Source organism: Puntigrus tetrazona, chromosome 17 (assembly GCF_018831695.1).
Source record: "Puntigrus tetrazona isolate hp1 chromosome 17, ASM1883169v1, whole genome shotgun sequence".
NCBI classification, from domain to species: domain Eukaryota; kingdom Metazoa; phylum Chordata; class Actinopteri; order Cypriniformes; family Cyprinidae; genus Puntigrus; species Puntigrus tetrazona.
Window position 1 is genome coordinate 14,031,726 of NC_056715.1, and position 18,573 is coordinate 14,050,298.

General features: G+C 35.6%; 2 protein-coding genes across 9 annotated transcripts in view; both read right to left on the minus strand.

Moving 5' to 3' along the window:
- Positions 1 to 8,486, minus strand: part of kidins220a (kinase D-interacting substrate 220a) — a 54,498-nt gene extending 46,012 nt beyond the window's left edge. For 4 of the 6 annotated variants that reach the window (XM_043262909.1, XM_043262905.1, XM_043262904.1 and 1 more), the window contains exons 1-6: positions 8,160 to 8,486; positions 3,935 to 4,183; positions 2,426 to 2,524; positions 1,620 to 1,718; positions 507 to 605; positions 265 to 363 (exon numbers count right to left, since the gene is read on the minus strand). In XM_043262909.1, the coding sequence (XP_043118844.1) occupies positions 265 to 363; positions 507 to 605; positions 1,620 to 1,718; positions 2,426 to 2,524; positions 3,935 to 4,183; positions 8,160 to 8,180 (666 nt within the window). In that variant the 5' untranslated portion in view covers positions 8,181 to 8,486. Of the gene's footprint in view, positions 1 to 264; positions 364 to 506; positions 606 to 1,619; positions 1,719 to 2,425; positions 2,525 to 3,934; positions 4,184 to 6,237; positions 6,599 to 8,159 lie in introns of those variants that run through there. The other 2 variants (XM_043262906.1, XM_043262908.1) reach the window with 2 other exon arrangements.
- A 141-nt stretch (positions 8,487 to 8,627) lies between these two features.
- The window catches only part of mboat2a (membrane bound O-acyltransferase domain containing 2a), a 43,589-nt gene continuing 33,643 nt past the window's right edge, over positions 8,628 to 18,573 (minus strand). For all 3 annotated transcript variants that reach the window (XM_043262938.1, XM_043262940.1, XM_043262939.1), the window contains 6 exons: positions 16,064 to 16,256; positions 15,535 to 15,638; positions 15,397 to 15,461; positions 15,105 to 15,237; positions 13,813 to 13,964; positions 8,628 to 12,123 (listed from right to left, as the gene is read on the minus strand). In XM_043262938.1, coding sequence (XP_043118873.1) covers positions 11,955 to 12,123; positions 13,813 to 13,964; positions 15,105 to 15,237; positions 15,397 to 15,461; positions 15,535 to 15,638; positions 16,064 to 16,256 — 816 coding nt within the window. In that variant the 3' untranslated portion in view covers positions 8,628 to 11,954. The remainder of the gene's footprint in view (positions 12,124 to 13,812; positions 13,965 to 15,104; positions 15,238 to 15,396; positions 15,462 to 15,534; positions 15,639 to 16,063; positions 16,257 to 18,573) is intronic.

Sequence of the window (18,573 nt, forward strand, 5' to 3'; positions counted from 1 at the left end):
TTTCTTTACAGGATTCTTTGATTAATGGACTGTCCAAAAGCACAGGATTCAATTGAAGAAATCTTGAGAGGCACTTTTGATCATTTTTATGTGTCCTTGCTAAAAAAAAAAAAAAACTCGTACTGACCTCAAACTTTTGAACGGTGGTGAATATAGTTTACTTGTGTCATGTGAAAACTGCTGACTCAGGCTTTTCAGTTCACCGTAAGTGTTTATGAATCTAGTGAAAGCTCAGCGTTCCTTGAGATGGGAGTGATAAGGCACCTTGTCAGAGCAGTTGACTTTGGCTCCATGCTGAAGCAGCAGCTGAACGATCTCTGCATGGCCTCTTCCTGCAGCCCATATGACTGGGTATACACTGTACTACTGGGACAGACACAAATCAATTACACGCCGCAGAAAACACTCAGACCTTGAGATGAAATCTCATACAGGGCCACACCTCAAGCAGAGTTTCTAATGTACAATAAACACTTATACACAGAACATGAAAAGGCCCTGCGGACCTGTCCGGTGATGTTGGGGTTTGCTCCTTTCTCCAGCAGTAGACGTGCCACCTCCGCACGACCCTTATAAGCGGCCCACATGAGCGCGCTCCAGCCCCCCTGCACACAAACATACCAAGGTCGTTATATTCCCATGTGACGGTCCTTAAGAGTAATCTCACGCTCACAGGACTGTGGATAAACACATTTTCCCTGAGTCAGGGAGTGACTCAAGCTATCGGCTATCTCTCATCTTCCTTATTTGTTATTATAAGCTTTAGCTGCTACCCAGACGGCATTTATGGGCAACACAAACACGTTCAGACATTCCATTTCCAATGGTTAAATGTGCCCAAACATCAAGCTCACAGCTGTCACGGAGTATACACAGCTTGACACCACATATCCAGGAACCGCACAGAACTGCTGATCTTAAAAACAGAGTATCACGTATCACATTTTCCAGTGAGGTAAGAATTAAATGAACCCAAAAAGGAAGGTTGAGGATACATAGTTTCAAGACTAGGGCTCTGAATTTACCATGTAGAGGGAATAATTCTTTAAAAATCAATGTTATAATAGAAATATATACTAAATAAATAAATGAACATGCATTTTTATTATGTTGTCATGATTTTATTGTCTATTATATTCTGTTTTCTTTTGTTATTTTTGAACCTACTCAAAATAACTCAAGTTAGTTTTAATGGTTTTATTGGAATACACCATATTTATTTGCTTTGCAACCCTTCATACTAGTAAATTATACATGTATAATACCAAGCAAATTCTATATATAGATGTAAACACTAGACAAACACTAATTAAATATATATTTTTATATATGTATTATTTTATTTATATATTTATTGATTTAATTTTCATTTTATTTTATATTATACATTTTTATAAACCATCTAATTAATCTGCCAAATAATTCACTTCTTAAATAGTAACAAATAAAACACAAATTAGTTTTATGGTTTTATGGTTCACACTTTTTTTTTTATTAATTGATTGTGCAAAACTGAAAATAAAAAAAAACCTAAAACTATTTTGAAGGTGTTCAAGCAGAACTTTCCAAATTCATGAACGTCTGTTGATTTAAGTACGCGTCTTTAATCTGTCTCTTACCATGTCGCGATGCTCCACGTTGGCATTGTTCTCCAGGAGTTCCTTCACCACTTCAGTGTGTCCCTCTTTAGCAGCTGAAATCAGTGCAGTCCAGCAATCCTGAGACAAGTGAGGAAAAACACCCTTGTTTAATCACGCACACATCATCATCATCATCATTATCATCCCAGGAAAGATCTTGTACTTGGATGTTGTTTGTGGAGTTTCAGATCATACCAGCTGGTCATACCAGGTGGTCATAGCGAAGGTTCTTCGACTGTCACCAGAACATACAGGTTATATACTATACTATGTATCTTCTGGAGTGAGAAGCTCCAAGTGTTTGCGCCTGTAAACCTCGTCATCTAGTCATTTACAAAATGACAGTACAGGGTACCAATTATTTTGATTCTACGCCCCACCCACACCTATGAAATCATACATCTGGCTGAAGAACGGCAGTCTACCAAAGCAGATATATAATAAAGGCATAAAACGTAGCAACACAAACATAGATTCAAAACAATTAATACAATACTTTCTTTTATGGTTACACCTATTAGTTGCTTATTAGCATGTATATTACTAGAATATTAGCCACGAATTAGTGCTAATTAAACACATATTAATGCCTTATTCTACATCCCTGATCCTCGTTTGACATTGACCCTTTTGCAAAAGAGCGAAGCAGAACCGCTGCTCGGCGTAAATGGATCATCCTGTTACAAAAACTATTGCTAGCTTATGTTTTGGCACATGATAACGTTTCAGTCTAGGATATCTCATGTTGTGTCGCTCCGCTGCCCGTGTTTTGAAGAGCTACTCACAATATCGTCCAAGTTGACGTTTGCTCCTCTGCGGATGAGCTCCTGCACGATCTCTAGACTGCCCTGCTCCGAGGCCAGCATGAGCGCCGTCTGGCCGTTCTACAGGAGAAGACAATGACTTTTGAAAATAGAATATATACAGAAAATTACAAAAATAAAAAAATAAAAAAAAATAAAAATATATATAATATATATATATATATATATATATATATATATATATATATATATATATATATATATATATATATATATATATATATATATATATATATTCAAAGTAAGTTTCAACTTGACGCTTCTGTACCGCATGTGTGACATGTTGTCAGTTACCAAAGTCAACAGTTGTAACTATAAATGAACGAGAAACATATTTACAGTAAATATACAGTTTCCACAGTTTAACCATAATACTTGAGTGCGGTGGTGTGACAGGACCGCTTTTAAAAAGCAAACTCTCTGTGTGCCGTGTTCAAACATCCCAGTTAAAAGATAAATCTGCTAGCTTTCACTAAATCATTCATATTCATATTATTATTATTATTATTATTATTATTACTCTTTCAAAGGGGTCCACATCACATAACCAGGAACTCTTCCACATAGAAAAACACAGTTCTCACAAAAGATAACTTAATCTTTATTATTCAAGCAGTTGTGCATTTTTTGTTTAGTATAATTACTGTTTTAATAAAAGCTTGCATTATCATGTTATTCATATTTTATTAATCATAATACATTATTATTATTATTATTATTATTATTATTATTATTATTATTATTATTATTATTATTATTATTTCATACTGACAGACATTATTTCTGACCAAACTTTGTAGCGTCACTGCAGAAGCCATGAACCACACGGTGAAAAAAATACATCGATAAAAACTAATTTGGAAAGGGCTTACATAAAAATGTACTTGTTATGAACACAGTTTAAATAGCAGTTGTCACAATTACAATTTTCCATTATTAATTCAAGATAAAGCACGATTCAGTGTCTACTTGTGTTAGAATTCAGTCAAGTTACATTCTCTTCATTTCCTGCATATGATCAATGAACAAATAAGCCAGTGTTTTTTGATACAGTATGCGCGAATGCCTAAAGAGTACTAGGATGCCTCCAATTTTAGGTATATCAAGTGCGCTAACACTTTAGTAAAGGGACCGATTCTCACTGTTAACTAGTTGCTTATTAGCATGCCTATTCTAAAATATTGCCTTTTTACTTTTTACTTCCAAACATATATTCTGCCTGACCACTTTCTACATCCCTAATGCTACCTATTACCTAAACTTCACAGCTGCCTTACTATTAATAAGCAGCATGTGATACGTTTATTGAGGCAAAAGTAAAAGTAAACGGTTTGTTTCTTGAAATAAATCTACAAAGCTACAGCAAACGAGTCCATTTTCAACACTTGAAAAACAATCATACGCAACGTGAACGAACTACAAGAAGAAAACAACACAGAAGAACTCTTTCGGGGTCCCTGCACAACTCACTTCACTTCTGGTGTCCACCTCTCTGTATTTGTCCAGATGGGCTTTGACGGCCGAAAGGTTTTCCTCCTCCACGTAGCTGAAGAGACTCTGGGTGGTCAGAGAGCTCATCTTCAGAGAGCTGCTCACGTCCATGGCTGCGTTGTGAACTCCACTGGAGAACGTGGAAGAGAGCAGGAGAGATACATCATTAAACGAAACTCTCCTTTGTTCGGCCATTACAAAAGCCTGGCTTCTCCTCCTGAAGCAGAGCTGCAGATGTGGAACAACAGGACAGACGGTAACAAGCCCGATCTTGCAGGATTGCACAAACCGTTTGAGTTAATGATGAACCGTACGCTAACTGAACGAACAGTAGTCGACTGCCTTATCAACATCGATTAGGATAAAGGCTCATGATGTGAAGTTAAAAGCCTCTAATGCTGTCTGAGCAATAAACAGGAACTATACCGATATCCTTTGGGGTGATTATTGATGTAGTGCTGCCCACACATACACGCAAGGTAAGTTGTTATTCAGAAGAAGTAGTTTAATCTTTTTAATGGTCCTTAAAAGGGAAAGCAGTTTGAGGAAACTAACAAGGATTAAGCTTGGCCTCAGAAATGCACAACGTAGCCCAAGTCCATTCATTAAACACAACAAGCACAATTATATGGAAGAACTGAACTTAACTTAACTGAACTTAACTTTTTGTGGAAGAAGGGAATAAAAAAAGTCACATTTGCAATTGTGTTTAAAGAATAGATCCATGAAGTAGGACGCTATTCGTTTAAAATACTGAATCGTATATTCTACGCATTTTTTTATATTCTAATATTCGTGCATTTTGACAATTTACTTGAATAATGACCGAAAAAGAGATGCATCTTAATTACGCTCATTCTAAATAATGCAAAAGAATAATCATTTGCATCTCATTTATTGAATTATTAAACGAGCCATAATTTGTAATGGCTATTAAATTAAATAATAAAAAATTTAAAAAAAATTCTACAGTAACAATTATTGACTGTGTGCACAAATTCAACCTTTTTTTCCAGGCAACACAAAACTCCATTTATAAATTATTACTATCTAATGTCAGAAAATCTAATAATTTAATAACTTACAAATACAAATACTGATATTCTCATCAAATATCAAGCACAATTATTCAACAGAAATTTGAGTTTTAGTGACATTTATGGAAAGAGAGAATGTGTGGGATGGGGGTCTTACACTTAAAATGTAAAATTGTGTGAAGGTCCCTGCATTAAAAACCAAATATAAAACCGTGTGACGTCTGCAAAAAATAAAAAGACATTTGCCAGACCATTTATCAAATGTGAATTAAATCACATTATGCATAAACTGTTACACAGCCGCACAATGATGCCATTTACACACAATTCATTTGACCTTTCTGAGCCATTTAACAATTATTCATATTTTAGTAGACGTAAGAAGTCAGTTCACACAGGTGTCAGGTGTAGTGAAGTACTACAAACCAAGAATATGATCCACTGATGTTTGACAAAGACACACTTTTGTATTCATTTTAAACAACTGATGTAATGACCTATAACTGAAATCCGAAAAAAAAAAGTTAGTGTTTTGCTTTAAAAAGCATGCTACAACAACGATAATACGGTTGATATGTTGCTACATAAAGTAAAGGCATTCATATATTTTAAGCATTTGTGTCCAAACACTCTTCAGGGCCGGTCATTTAGTCCAATTTAACCGTAAAGCTGTGCTATAATACGCACATAAAACACTATAATGAAGCTTTTAAACGAAGTAAATAAGGCCAAATCCAAGTCCTTTTTTTCCCCCTGGCCATTTTGCCAACTCAGCAGCCCAGGACAACCCTTCAAATACGAAAGCCAGTCACCGAAAGCTGCTTCCAGCTGACAACGTGCCAAGTATCATAATAGTTTTAAAACAACCAGCCGGCTCTCGGTGCCCAAAATCCACTCAGTTACAACACATGCAAGTCCACAAACGTAAACGTCTTAGAGCAGAAATAAAGGTGACAGATCCACTAATGCAAGACGTCCGCTTCAATCAGCCTTTGTTCATCCCTGAACTGCTGACACACCCTTGAAAGCATCCCAGCAGCCCTCCAGAGACATCACACAATGGAGGCAGCCAATCACAGAGGGACCCCCAGCCAAATATTGACCGGGCAAGGTTCACCCCCTCTCCCAGCCCCAACACACAACGCACAAAGACCAGTGAAGATAACCCATTCATAACAGATAATCCACACACACAATCCACTTACAATAACGCCGGCCTTTACACCTATTAGTCTGCTGACTCACCTTAAGCCAGAGTTTCCCCGTGAGCTGGGTTTCAAAAGCCTGTCTGTCCTTGCGCTGTTGATACTCCACTCACGCTGTCACTCAGACTGTGTACTAACAAGCTGGCCGGGGCTCTGCCTGTCACTCCGGGAGCTCATGAATAATGCAGGAGGAAGTGCGAGACCGCGCCTCTCTTTGGAGGGATGCCCAACGCACACATGTGCTGTAAATCCCACCAAGGCAGAGCTTCACTCATGAATATAAACAACATCTGAAGCTTCCTGAAGGCCACAGGTTGTCCAGCCCACAAGCCATTAATATTAATGAGACACGCCTTTGATGAAGGGCGCGCAACGGCTTTGGTAAGCATTGTACTCGCAACTAACTAAATATCAGAATTAAATGCAATTAAATTAAATTAAAAAACTCAAAATAAAAGCTCTTTAATGTTTGCGAAAGATCACCGGGCTGGAAGCGCATATGGATTTCACATTAGAGTGAGGCAAACAGCACTACACCAATTCCTAAATATAGTAATATATAAATGCTGTTCTTATAATAGAGATGATCTTTAAAGGCAACAGCTCCTTAGAGAGAGACAGAGTGTGTGCATGGAGTGACTGCCTGAAATTAAGTACTGGTTTTTTTTCATAATCAAAACTGGCTGGCTTTTAATAATGCAAATATGGTAACTTTAAAATGTTTACTTTGCCATGTGAATATGGCATTATGTTTTTTTATTTTAAAAAGTAAATAAAATGACATTCAGAATTGATTTTCAAAAAATGTTTTATTTGTTGACAATAATAAGCACATATTAGACTGCACTATATAATATTAATATAATATTATTATTATTAATAATAATAATAATAATAATAACATAAAAAATGGTCACACAGATAATTGATGTATTTTGCTTTTTTTTATTAAATTTATTTCCATTTTATTAATTTATTTAAAGACGATTTATCTATCGTTATTAAATATTATATATTTCCTATACATTATATTGTTTTGTTTGCAGTATAAATATGATTATGAATATATATGATATGAATATGGTTATATTTGTTTCAGAAACAGAAATACTTTATTAATCCCTGGAGGGGAAATAGGTAAATGTTCCATAACCGATGTCATAACTAATTTAAATATGTTTGAATAGTTTTAAATATATTAACTACAAAAACTGTAATAATAATAATAATAATAATAATAATAATAACAGTAGTGTGTCAGCTCCATCACTTTTACCTGTAGCCTAGCACAGGGACTGCAGACTTAGTCTAAAAAGGTTGTGTAGAGTAATATCATCAACAATGAAATTATCAGCATATTGTCTAAATTGCAATATACTGGATTTCATATAGCAATAGCATAAATAAATAAAAGTCACTTAAAAATACATTTACATTATTATTTTGCTTTCTTAAAAAATATAAATCAAATGAAGTAAACCTGGATTTAAATATTCACGCAGCAAAATTCTCCTTTTCCAGCAGCCCCTGGGTTCCCTGCGGTTGAGTTACATCTGGCCTGGGAGGCACTGTTCTGGGATCGGTTTCCACAGAGCGGCTCCGAGGCGCAGCGGTAAACAAGTTCATACCCGCGCCGTGAAAAAGCGCCTCAAACGTATCTGCCAACCGAATTAAAGGTCTAAAGAGTGTCACAATATAGCTAATTGCAGCTGTAAACGCATTGTAAAATAAAACAAATGGCAAAATAATAATAATAATAGTAAACGTCCCGCTTCTGCGCACGTGTTTACAAACAGACCTTATTCTATAGAAGTCTACGCTACAGGAGTGAAGGAAGATCACGTGTCCTGACAGCTGGGGCTCGACTCTGTCCGTCCACCGTTCTCTCTTTAAACTCACTAACGGCGTCTCAAAGCTACCGTGTGACAGTTAAAATGCATATAAATAAAAACTTTGACTTACATGGAAATGACAGACTGACATGAACTCCCGTCTCAATAAAGCACGTGTCAGTTTGTTTGCATAACTCCAGATTGTAGTTTACGTCTCCCTTCAGAGTCCGGAGCAAACCGATATAATTCACGTAACTCTGTTGCTTTTCATAACCTTTTTGTCTGGAGGCAGTCTTGCGTTACACCACAGCCATTTTGTGTGCACGGGGGAGTGGATGAAATTAAAATTGACTGCACATGACCCCACCCACTGCGAGCAAACCACGCCCCGCTCGAGGCAAGGCCACGCCCATGACTTGACAGATTGTAGTTCCAATACCTGCTTCATCTGTCTGTTTATCATTTGGACTTATAAGTATTAACAAATTATTTATCTGTCTGTCTCTCTGTCTATCAATCTAACAAATACTATATACTTGTATAGATCTTTAAATCACTCAAGTGTCATATCTCGACAACCAAAAACACTCAAGATGAATACCGGGAAGGAAAATATGGTTTATTTGTTTTGAGACTATCATCGTGGTAGTGGAATTAATTTTTAATGTCAAATGCTTTATTCGAATGAAAAATTGTTTGGCTTGGTACAGCTTCAGAGCACTCAGTCCGTCAAACAACTCCAACGCTGGGTAAGCATCACATCTCTTACGATCATTACAGAAAATAAACAGAGACTGTGTTTGTTCTCCTCTGGACAGTTCTCAACCCAAGTACATCTGCACAGACAACCTTACGTTTTATAACTTGTATTGGTGAACTGATTCGTATTGAAGTAGCTAACATATTAGGCATTACTTTTTTTTTTTCGGTATCCCCCCACAAACGTATTACATTTCATTAGTTTTGCTGTACACTGCCAGGTTATGCAACATCACAACCAGTCAGTATGTATTACAACGATTCTGTGCAATATCTGGAAAGCTTCAGCGACCAGTTAATGGGGGTTTCCTGTTCGCTAAGGGCCACAATCACTTGTTTCGAATGACCTTTAAATACCAACAGGACAATGACAACGAACAACAGAACCGAGGTGGCTGGCGGACAGCAAATGCATTATATATATAAAAAAAAAAATAATAAAAAATACATTTACAGCAGTCAACACAGTTTCACACAGCTTTGGGTCATTCTTTGTAGAATCGGTATTGAAATAAATGATGACTGAACCAATAAACGGATAAATGCTTTTACTATTACTTGGGCATTAACAAAAAATAAAAAAGATGTTAGGCTGCATTTAGCTCAACAAAGGGACAATGTTTACACACAAACAGCAACGAACACACATTTAACGTCTTTCTACGGCTGGAGGCTGTTTGCAAAATACGCCTTTAACACTGGAACGCCGTCCTGGTTCTCCTTCACTGCTACAATGGGTTTCACTTTTTGGGGCTAATTCATCCGTTAAGCACATACTCCAGCTGTCGAGTAGCACTGAGGTTTCTTGCATTGCTTCGGCAGTTTTTCCTAAGTTAGCTCTACTCCGACTCTCATCTACCCAAAGTGCAAAGAGGGAGGGAGTGGAAAAAATAAATCCCTCCCAAAAATCTCAGTAGGTAAAAATAACGTCAGTTTAAGACCAAATAAATTGTAAACCTGTACAAACAGCGTGATCTTTTTAGTGCACCTCACGTGATTTGGCACTTTGGACATTTGAAAGAGGTTTCGCATCGAGGTGCTAGTTAGTACACTGGTTACTGAGGGACATCTGCCTTGGGGCAGTTAAAAACGATTAATTCATCAAGCAAAACCTTTATTAAAAATAGACAAAAAGCGCTAAAAGAGAACTGACATAGTAGAAATCTGGATGTTCCTGATCGTTAATCTTCATATTGGTTTTGCGGTTCCTAAAACCGTCGGTGCAGGGTTGTAATTCGTCGTGGTTTTACATTTCTGGAGCCAAAAACGATAAGACTTTAGAGAAGTGTGCTTACGAAACCACGAGGGGCTGGTTCAGAGCGTTTTCTCCAAATGGAGGCTGGTCAACTTCACGCCCAAGGATGTTTTTCTTGTTACTGAACTTGCTCGGTTAACAAAAATCCAGTGAGACTCGCTTTGGTAAATGCTTTAGTCCCTTTAGCCCTCCGAAAACAAAACTAAACGCTATAGCATGTAGAGTCGTCTGTTTGGTAGTCAATAAAAGCATCAACGTAATTACAAAAAGTAGATTCGGGGGAAAATATGATGAGGTCTGATTTTCCAGACAGTTGAATCAAATGAGCAATGCTCTTTGAGGCCTTTTAGGAGATCAAAGAATTGTTTTTATATTAAAATCAAACACCTTGCAGGTTTCTTTAAGGTACTGATGCATCTGTAGCGGGAAAATATATATTTTTTGAAACTGCATGTATCCGATTACTGCATGTACAGTACACTGCCAGCAAAAAGTTGAGACTTTATCATTAGTTTCCACATTTTAGAATACAATCGTCAAAAATATAAAAATAACAAGTGGAAATATGGGAATTATTATTAACTGCTGCAGGCTGCTTTTCCAAATCTATATGAAAGGCAAAACAAAGAATAGCAAAAAACAAACATAACCAAGCAAAAAAGATGAATAAAAAAAAAATAACCAGTAGATAAGATGGACAACAAAGATAAATATACATATATAAAAAATTGTTTTAAGGAATTACTTTGTTGGCACATTTTATGTTCATGTTTATTAACTTCAAGTATATGCCTTTAACAGATATTTAATATCAAGAGAAACAAATCCGCTTTGACCCAACTTTTAGCTGGTAGTGTACTTCAATACTGAAGCACTGCAAAATTCTGATTGTTGTTGATGTGATGAGAGCGTTAGCACTGCTTGCAAAGCTTTTCATTTTTCCATTGACATGCACCTATGGAAACAATACAGTTATTGCACTTACCACATCAGTCTATAACATAAAAACGAACAAACAAACCGTGATAATGAATATTATTGAAACGCCTTCCTTTTTCTCCAGATGGGAAAAATCTAAAATGGTCTAAACGTGACCTGCGTCTGCCCTGAGGAAACCTACAACCCATTAAAAAAAAAAAGAAGAGCATTATTAATATCTCTTAATCCCACCAAAATGAAGAAAAAAAATAAACAAACAAAAAAAATAACCGAAAAGTTTTAGCAAAAGATTTAAAAACGCACTCTTATGGCTGACTCTTGTTCCAAAGACGCTGAAAAAGGCTTGAGAAAGAAAGCAGCAGATATGAACCTACAAGAAACCCCAGAAATTAATAATAAAGATGAAACGATGGCAAGAGACAGGAACCTAAGGCCTAGAAATTTGGCAACGCACGACTGGACTTGTTTTTTTTTTTCCATTTACCGCACACACTTCCTTTGAGAAGAACTAAAAGAGAGGTTACTTTGTTAATTGACAATGGCAGAAACCTTCTAGGTATCGTGGAAGTTGATTCCAGTGCTAGACTTCCCGCACTAATGTAGTGAAGCTATAAGCCAACAATGACTGGTCCGCTCCTATGTAACACGATCCCCATACGAGGCTTCAGGCCCTAAATATATGGAGGGTTTAAGGCAACTTCAGATTAACTGACATTGAAGTCAATTACTCATCATTTTAATAATTAATCACCCCAATTTCATATGATCCTAGGAATATTTCCTGTTTAAAACCCATCTCCAACAGGGCGGCTATGGGGTCAACGGTCTCTTTTTCGCTGTATCGTTGCTGGAGTTTATGTCACCGTCAAGCGTCGTTGGATCTGAGGGAGAAAATGGCCGCTCTGTGTCTCTCAGTATTGATATTAGAGTTCCTCACAGCGCTGTGTGCGGCTCGAGCAGCCCTTCCTGCCCTCATGTGGCCTTCTGCTTCTGGTTGCAGTTGTTGTCAGGAGAGGAGAGACAGTTCTGTTCACTGGCCTGAACCGTGCCCGGCTGTTCCTGTTGTTTCGTGCGTCTGGACTTCACGGGTAAAACCAGCACCAGCAAAACGCAGAGCAGGTGAATGCAGCAGTACCACGAGCTGAAGAGGGAGAATGACACGCAGCCTATCAGAAACTTCGGTCATGGCATTGTGACATTTGTCTGAACTCTTATGTGAATGATTACATATAGACCCATTAGCGGTGGAAAATTTCGCTCAGAATATATTATTACATTTAAGATGCATTTTCTCAAAATTGCTTCTCAAATTAGTTTGTCTGATTGTAGGATATTTAGTTATTTGAGCAATGAAAATGACTCATAAAATAAAACAACTTTTTCTAGCAGAGTAAGTTATTGATACGCCACCTTTATTTACTACACATGTTTACAAAAAATTAAACATTCATAGACATTTTACCGCATTATGTCTACATTAAGTTTACAGTGCCGCTAAATGTATACTATTTTTTTTTTTTTTTTTTTACAGGGATTTTTTTGGAAGCAAATATTTAAGGGGAAAAGGAATCTTCCAAACAATGAGGATGTATAATTTTGTAAAATAATATACTATACATATATAATAAACATTATGGATCAGTTCAATAAACTAGTTAAAACTAGTTAAACAGCTAATATGCCAGAAATAAGCAACTGGTTAAAAGTGAGAATTGGTTTCTAAAATAAAGTGTTACCAATAATAAAGGACCACAAAACCATAAAAGGCCATAAAGGTCAATTTTTTTCTGAACACTGAATAAATGAGCTTCCTATTGATGTATCGTTTCTTAAAGATAATATGTGGCCCTTAACTATTTGAAAATCTGCAACCTAAGGGTGCAAAAAAAAAAATATTTGAGAAAAATCACCTTTAAAGCTATCCAAGTTAAAGCAATTAGCAAGGAATATCACTATTTCAAAAATGTTATTTTAAATATAGTCATTTACTCCATATAATGTATTTTTGTACTGTTGCTACAAATCTACCTGTGATACTTATGACTGGTTTTGTGTTCATATCATACATGATATCATATATATATCATTTTTTTATATCACATATATCTCATCAATCATATATCTTATATACCATATCATATATATCTTCCATATCATATCGTATCACGTAATGTCATGTAATGCATTCAAAAGATGTTTTTTATAAATGTGAAAACCTTGAAATGAAATCTATGTTTTGGGGTTCTTTTTCCAGTCAGCCATCGCTCTACATCTTTTCAACACAGTGTAGTTGTCACCGAGCTCCTCTTGGCCTGAACGTAATTTACTCTTTCCTGGACCGTGCTTCCTCCCTCTCTTTAATGAAAATGCTTTATGTGTTCTTCAGGCAGACTCATTTAACAGCGCTGCTCCAACAAATGACCATCATAGATTTCTTTTATCTCAGCAGAAGCCGTAAAATAAACGGTCCTCCGCCAGCTCATAAACTGTCACCAGACTCCGGCCTGTAAAGCCGTCTAATGAATGAAGCGAGACTGTGGCGAGCGGAGATAAAATCAGCCTCTCATTTTTTTTTTTGTACCCATCAGCTTCACGTCTTCCACTAATAACTCAGCGGTGCCGGTGGGTTTACCGCGGCTTTCCGACACGATCTTTGAAGCGTTTCACTTCTTTGTCAATGTTTTATCGCCAGAGCTCGCTCATAAACAATCTGGAGGAGCCTGTTGCATATTGATCGTCAGTCAGCGGAGGTGAATCTTTAAGGGCTGGAGTCAGAGACATTAGGACCTGCCCTGAAATTCTCACATATTGCTGCAAATGGATTACTGACCTATAAAACTTTAGCGAAGGCCCCACCGCCAGCAGTACAAACGGCACGACAGTGTAACAAATGGCCATCTGCGTGCTGAACCAGGTGATCACGTCGTAGATGAGCTTGAGTGTGGCTGAGCCCAGGAAGTGTTGCCGCACGTTGTGTCTTACCTGGAAAAAAAAAATGTTTTATATAATTTATATTTTTTACTTTGACAGTAAAACTTTTCAAATATAAATGATTATATTTTTAATTAATTGCATGAATTTTCTGATTAATAAGGTTTAATATTGAGACAATGACAAGACATTGAGACTCTATTGAGAAGATGAAATACTAATAATAATATTAATAAAAAAAAAAAATTTTTCTCCATCAAATAATAAGTGAAATACATTTGTTCGCTTTTATTATTTGATATGTACTTTTAAATAATTTAAAAAATTATTAAAAATCCCTTTCATTTCTACATGTGCAGATGTAAATAAAAGGTTGATATTCTTAATAATAATAATAATAAATCGTTTTATTTTATTAAGTATTTCCATACTTTTATTAAGAAAAAGCCACATTACACTCAAGACTGGAGCGATGGCTGCTAAAAATTCAGCTCTCATCACAGGATATATACGGTATTACATTTTTAAATATTTTAAAATGGAAAAGATTTATTTTAAATTGCAATAATATGTGAAAGTGTAATAATAAAAATAATATTTTTTCACGACTTTGTTGTTTTTATTTTGCTCAAATAAATAGACTTTCAAAATTTTTTAAAAACCATTAAATTCTTACCAACTCCAAACTTCAGGTTTTTTTAAATACAAGTTACGTCAGGTTATGACAATAGACTAGAGTGTTCACCTGACAAATTCAGATTACTCCGATTTAGAAATTTGTGGGTTTCTAAAAGGTGAAACCGCTCTAGAAGCAACAGTGTGTCGTGCAGACAATGCCGTGGGCTGAATAGTTTATATTCGGAGTAGCATTTTAAGATGGACCACTGCGACTAAGTGACCTACTTTTCTCTTTAGTTGAAGGGGCCTTGATCATTACCATGCGACGGAGGAATGGTGGTATTATGCAGCAGAAGACTAAATGAATAATAACCTTGACTGAGCGCGTGTAGTCTTTTTTTCGATCCCTGCGTGCCTCAGATGCATCAAAATAAGTCCGATTCATTATAAAGCGACAGTATTTTTCCATCAGAACTGCTCCCAATAGACTCGCTATAGGAGATAACGTTTTTTCAGGTGCTTTGTGATACGAAATCTACTTTCGACAGCCCGTCTTGTGTAAAGAATACTCACTGCCCGCGCCGCCATTGTTACGACGATGCCCGTGACGAAGGTCAGGTAATACCCCGGGTAAACTCCGTGCCAGATGGCCGAGAGGAGGAATGTGGCCGCGGTCGGATTGTACGGGCAGCGCTCGTAACACACTCTGCAGAGAACAGCAACAAAGCTTGCATTGTTTCTGAGATTTCAGGAAGTACACACACGCACACACGCACACACGCACACACACACACACACACACACACACACACACACACACACACACACACACACACACACACACGCTCGGTCGAGAATTATTCACCTCTTCAACCAAAGTGCTGTCTGAATGTTCCAGTTGTCCAAGAACATCTTGAAGCTGGTGGCAAACTGTGGAGAAGAGGTGATACGTTAGGGTTCGGGTCGAGCGGGAAGACGAACTGCGTTTCTGTCCGTGTCTCACCTCAATATTGAGTATTCTTAAGTTTGATATTCTGTCCCATTTTGGGGTGCCATCTGTGCTGTAGCCATTAAACCCGAAACCAGCTGCGTTGTTGATGGCATCGGCTGTGAAAGTAAAAGAAACTAGTGAGAACACTGTGATAAAGGGACTGATGTGATCTGAAAAACATGATAACCGACTAAAAACAGGTAACTAGGCAAGAGAAAATGCCTTTTATGAACACAAGAGGGCAGCGTTATGTTTTCAAAACGGTCTATGCTTACTATTACGTGCAAAAAATATATGCATTGAAAGTATTGTTTTAACAAGACCTCATTTAAGCAGGCTAAGTGGTAATAAAATGGTTATTATGCATCTTTATTCAATTTTATGTAAATACGTCATGGTAGTTTGATTATGTAATGTGTCGGGAATAAAATTATTTTCCATTAGTTCAACAAACATTTCCTTCGGTGTGCTTTTTTTTTTTAATATCTATATATGTGTAAATTAATATGAAAGGAGCACACCACCCATCTGTTTGACTCACCTAACGTCCATACGAAGTAGTATTTGGGACGTAAAGCCAACATGGAGATGTAGAGGTACAAGACCTGGATGTAGAAAGGGTTAGAGGCCATGAAGGTTTCGTCGATGACACGCTCTGTAGGGCAGGCGGTGTAGATCACCAAATAAACCATTAGTGACAGAGCGCACGTGCACAGTTTCTGGATCACATCCCTCTAGAAGAACAACACAGACCATTTCAGAGAGTTAGGGCAATGCGGCTCATGAAAAAAAATGTGCTACAAAAAAAAAAAAAAAAAAGCTTAATATATAGTGCCGTTCAAAAGTAAACAAAAATAAAAAATTAAAAAGCTTTTTAAAAAGAAGTTTCTTATGCTCATCAAGGCTTAATTTATTTGATAAAAAAAAATACAGAAAAGCTGTAACTTTGTGAAATATTATTTCAATTATATATTAAACATAAATATATATTTTTTAAATATGCTCAAATGTTTTTCTGTGAAGCAAAACTTAATGTATAGTATCATTACTTATCAGTCTTCTGTGTCACATGATCCTTCCAATCATGCTAATATGCTGATTTATAATCATTGTTGGAAACAATTAGTGCTGTCAAACAATTAATCACATCAAAAATAAAAGTTATAATAATATATCTGTTTGTATATATACACACACGCATATACATTATATTTATATTAATCTAAATATTTAACATACACTTTTTTCTTAAGTATATACATGTAATAGTGTACACAATAAACACAATACACAAAAACTTTTATTTTGTATGCGATTAATCACGATTAATCATTTGACGGCGCTAATGAAAACATACATTTTGTGTTACAATATACACTAAGTTTGGGTTCAGTAAATATAGGAAATATAAGAAATGTAGACTTTTATTCAATGATAGTAAAGACTAGCGCTTTCAGCCGATTAATGACAATTAATTACATTTAAAATGAAAGTTTTTGTTTATATAAACGTATGTGTGTATTTGGATTTTTTAATGTATATGCACCCATCTATACATCTCAATATTATATACATTTTATATATTAATGTATATTTTATATACAAAATTATAGGAATATAAATATGCACAAACTTATAAAAATAATAAAATATTAATGAAATGATAAAATAAGTTAATAATTTAATTATATACTGTAGGTGTGTGCATTTATTCATATACACATAAATACAGACATATATATTATATAAACAAAAACGTCTAATTTGGATGTGAATAATCACGATTAATCGTTTGACAGCACCTAAAACATTTATATTTTGCATAAATATTCTTTTAAAAACTTTTATTTCAAGAAGCAACACTAATAATAAATCAGCACATTATCATAATTTCTGTAGGATCACTAAAGACTTCGGGAATGGCTGCTGAAAATTCAATATTACAGCTTTTTTTCTGTATTTTTTAATCAAATACAGCCTCAAAAAACACTGAAAACCTTCCCGATCCTAAACTTTTTAACGGCAGTGCATATATTGAATGAACAGTAGTGTATCTTTTTTTTTTTTTTTAATGTCTATGAACATGAAGTCCGTGAAGTTTCATTACGCATCTAAAAGCTCATTATACTTTGCCTTCATCAGATCACCGAGCAGCAGAAAGAGCTGGATGGTAAATACAGCACTGATTCTGTCTGACAGAAAATTAATTTGTGAAGGCAGCCTCCTCAGGCTCTCGTGAAACATGCGAGCGAGCCGATTCAACAAACGCTTGTGTTTATGTTTGCCTATTGAGGATGAAATGCATACATCGCTGACAATATTTAATGAGCTCTGCAGCTTTTGCTGGTTTGCTTGGGTTAAAAATGTTGCTGGATTCCATTAAAGAGAGACCGCTGTGAAACTCCTGGGGAGGAAATGCATATAAAAGCATGTTCATTACCAGAGCTACACTCCAAACAAACTCTCCACTCAGCAAGTCACAGAGGTTTTCAGTCATTCAGATGACAAAAAACTGATAACGCAATAAGGAAGTTTGTAGCATACAACGAAGTTCAGACGAGTTTAAACCTAAGGTCTCCTGAGTGCTTCTCGTTGTCTTCCATCGAAAGTAGCGCTGTTTAGCTCACTCGAAAAACATTTCCTTTTTAAGGACTGCAAAACTGGTTCTGGCATCAGTTTTTGTACTTGGCCAAACCGGTCCTAAGGTGGTCATTACATTCCTGTTTATTCACATTCACATGTTCTTTGTTTAATTTCACTATTCATTGAATTAATTTTTTAAAATGTACATTTTTTTTTTTTTTTTATGATGTTATAAATAAATAAAGGCAATACTACTTATATTAAAAAAATATATATATATACATATATATATATATATATATATATATATATATATATATATATATATATATATATATATATATATATATATATATATATATATATATATATATATATATATATATATATACATATATATATATATATATATATATATATATATATATATATATATATATATATATATATATATATATATATATATAT